This window comes from Peromyscus californicus, unplaced genomic scaffold, assembly GCF_007827085.1.
Source record: "Peromyscus californicus insignis strain IS unplaced genomic scaffold, ASM782708v3 Scaffold_22__1_contigs__length_63687245, whole genome shotgun sequence".
Lineage (NCBI taxonomy): Eukaryota > Metazoa > Chordata > Mammalia > Rodentia > Cricetidae > Peromyscus > Peromyscus californicus.
The window spans coordinates 37,958,775-37,962,298 of NW_026294525.1; the positions used below are offsets into that span (position 1 = coordinate 37,958,775).

Here is a 3,524-nt window from a genome sequence, read left to right on the forward strand (position 1 = left end):
CTTCATCAGACCTGATTTTCTCACCTGCAAGTGAAATCACATTTGTGTCAGGAGTTTGTTTATTGGAAAAGCTGCTTTGCAGGTAATTAATTACCATAGGAACGTGTGAACAGCCGAGTTTGGAGACTGCTAGGAACTGAGAGAGCGGTGCAGCGGAGCCACTGGCATCTTATCCAAATGTTTTATTCTACAGGTTTCACTTTTGTTTCAGGATTATTGTGAAAAGTTTGTGTTTGTTCTATTTGTTGAGACAAATGAAGGGTTTTTTTTTAAACCAGAGAACAGAGTAAAACAAAGCATGCAGATGCCTCTATGATGGAGCAGCAGTTCAAAAGACAACCTACCCAGGGGGCTAGAACCGTGGGCCATCAGTTAGGAGCACACACTGCTCTTCCAGAGGACCTGGGTTCAATCCCCAGCTCCAGTCTGTAACCTCATTCTCAGGGGGATCCAGCACTCTCTTCTGGCCTCTGAGGGTACTGCACACACATGGTACATAGACATACATGCATGCAAAACACCCACATGCATAAATAAAATAACAACAAAAACTACCCAGGTTTGAGATTAAGTGAGGAAAGTGGTATTATCTAATTGCAGAAGAAAGCCAAGCCATGCTTTATTGCTGTGGATGATTGTTTGATAAATAAAACACTGATTGGCCAGTAGCCAGGTTGGAAGTGTAGGTGGGACTAGAGAGAGGAAAAAGGAAAGGACAGGAAGGCAGGAAGGAGAAACACCAGCTGCCATCCAGGGAGCATCATATAGAGGCAACAGGTAAAGGCATGGAACACGTGGCGACATATAGATTAATAGAAATGGGCTGAGTATAAGAGTAAGAGCTAGACAATGGTAGGCCTGAGCTAATGGCTGAGCAGTTTAAGTAATATAAGCATCGGTGTGTTTATTTTATAAATGGGCTATGGGACTGGCGGGGATTGGCGGGAGCTGGAGAGAAATTCTCCAGTTACACTTTATAAATTTTAATCTCAAAGTACAAACAAGTCAAAAAAAAAACCAAACACCACAAAAAAGCAATAAAACCAAATAAACAACAACCTAGACATTGTCTGTGTAACAAAGAGACAGAGGAGTATATTACCGTGTGGTATTTCACGGGCAGCACAATATGGAAGAACATGCAAGAAGAGAATATAAGAGTCTTTGTGTCATAATTAGTGCTGGTAGATTCTACCCAGTGGGGACTTCAGAACTTGAGAGAAACAGAAAATGGGGGGAGGGGCGTTGTCTTCAAATGTGATTAAAAAGATGGGACATTAGTCTACGGAGGAAAGGATCATGAAAATGGGCATGAAATTAAAGGAAAATGAAAGATAATCCCCTTAAATAATTTTGAAAACTTCAGTTTATACAGATTATTTTAGAAGGAATTTCCTTTTACTAGAAGATCACTAATATTTCATAACATTTCCTTAACCCAACCAAGGCACCAACCCAGAAGACGAATTCAAGCACGCTCAAGTAGTTGTCACCTGAGTTGTTAGCTGTTTGTGTGGACTACAAAAAAATGTAACAGCCTTAGTTAGGGTTCTATTGCTGTGATAAAACACCATGACCACTTTTCCTCAGCTGCCGCCAAGGTGCTCGGTTCTTCCGAGGAAGCTAAGGCCGCATTGGGGTGAGGCTCTCACTTCATCCGGCGACTGGCACCATGCCGGCAGTCCGCAACATGGCCACCGTCTCTGAGCTAGCCTGCATCTACTCTGCCCTCATCCTGCACGACGACGAGGTGACGGTCATGGAGGACAAGATCAATGCCCTCATTAAAGCAGCTGGTGTCAATGTGGAACCTTTCTGGCCTTTGTTTGCAAAGGCCCTGGCCAATGTCAACATTGGGAGCCTCATCTGCAACGTTGGGGCTGGTGGGCCTGCTCCAGCAGCTGGAGCCGCACCAGCAGGCGGTCCTGCCCCCTCGACTGCTGCTGCCCCAGCTGAGGAGATGAAAGTGGAAGCAAAGAAGGAAGAGTCTGAGGAGTCTGATGACGACATGGGCTTTGGTCTTTTGGACTAAACCTCTTTTGTTAACATGTCCAATAAAAACATAAACCTGTTAAAAACAAAACAAAACAAAAAACAAAAAACACCATGACCAAAGGCGAGTTGGGGAGGAACAGGAGATACATGATGAAGTCAGTCAGGGCAGGAACTCAAGGCAGGAACCTGAAGCAGAAGCCACGGAGGAATGCTGCTTACTGGCTTGCTCCCTGTGGCTTGGATCACCTGCCCAGGGTTAGCCCCACCCCTGGTGGCCTGGGCGCTACCACATCAATCATGAATCTAGAAATTGCCCTACAGACTTCCCTGCAGGCAATCTGATGGAGGCATTTCTTCAACTGGGCTTCCCCTTACAGAGATCTCTAGCATGTGTCAAACAGACAGACACAGCACAGAAATGTTCTAGCTGGTGAGAATTGAAACACGTGGACACCAAATTATGTCGGTGATGGTTAGCTCAGTTCTTCGACAGTGACTACGTATTCAATTCAAACATTTTCTCATGCTAGTTTCTTTGTATTTGTCCATATATTTTAGGTAGACTACTTCACAAATTTGTTTAAAAACTCACCCTGACTGGGCGAGGTGGTGCACTCCTACAATCCCAGCATTTAGATCATGTAAGGAGGAAAAAGAAAAAAAAAAAATCAAGGTCAGTCTCAGCTACACAGAGTTACAGACCCGGTCTCAAACCAAAACCAAACAGAAACTCAGTCTGTTTAATATGCTAGAAGGTATCCTGCTCTAAGATTTATTCAGATGAAGCCAAGGTCCAGTAGAATTCATTTTCTGTGAATTCATATGCTACCTTTAGAAGACATGGGAGATGATATGTAGGGTGTGCATCTTAGTTCTTGGTCCTTGGCCTGGATCAAGATGGTTAAAATTCTCTAAACCTTAGCATTATAATCTGGGTAGCAAGGACGGCAATTTAGATCTGTAAGGTTCAGTCTCAGTACATAGCAAACTCTTTGTAGGATGCTTGTAGAAGTTAGGACATTTTCGTAAAGCATTCTAACAGCTGATGGACACAGCAAGCATACAATGTATTGTGTACTATTATAATGTGAGAACGAATTTAACACAGTCCTCAGCTCGTAGTGGCACTCAAAATATAGTTCAACTTGGTTCTCTAAAACAGACAAAATATTGGACTTTCAAACCTAGAGATGGACATATTAAGAGGTAATATAGAATATATTAGGTCCTTATGAAATCTCAATGACAATTCTTAGAAAACTTTCATAAAAATCACCAACTCTAGAAACTGCAGAAGACGACTCAGCAGTTCCCAGTGTCCAGTGGTCTTCAGAAAACCTAAGTTCAATTCCCAATTTATGGCTCACAATTGTCAATTACTCAAGCTCCACCCTCTATGGCCTCCATGATGAATCTACATGCACGAACACATGTGCAAGTCACATGCAAATAAATAATAAATAGAACAAATCATTAAAAATAGTAAATCATTTTAATCACAAAATCTAATTGTCCACTGCAACATGAAA

The 3,524-nt window shown here is 42.5% G+C and overlaps 1 protein-coding gene across 1 annotated transcript; it reads left to right on the forward strand.

Annotated features, from left to right (window-relative positions):
• Positions 1–1,680: 1,680 nt before the first annotated feature.
• On the forward strand, positions 1,681–2,032 carry LOC128118139 (60S acidic ribosomal protein P1-like). The gene has a single exon (XM_052750640.1). The coding sequence runs from the start codon at positions 1,691–1,693 to the stop codon at positions 2,030–2,032; it is 342 nt and encodes a 113-aa protein (XP_052606600.1). The 5' UTR covers positions 1,681–1,690.
• Positions 2,033–3,524: the final 1,492 nt, after the last annotated feature.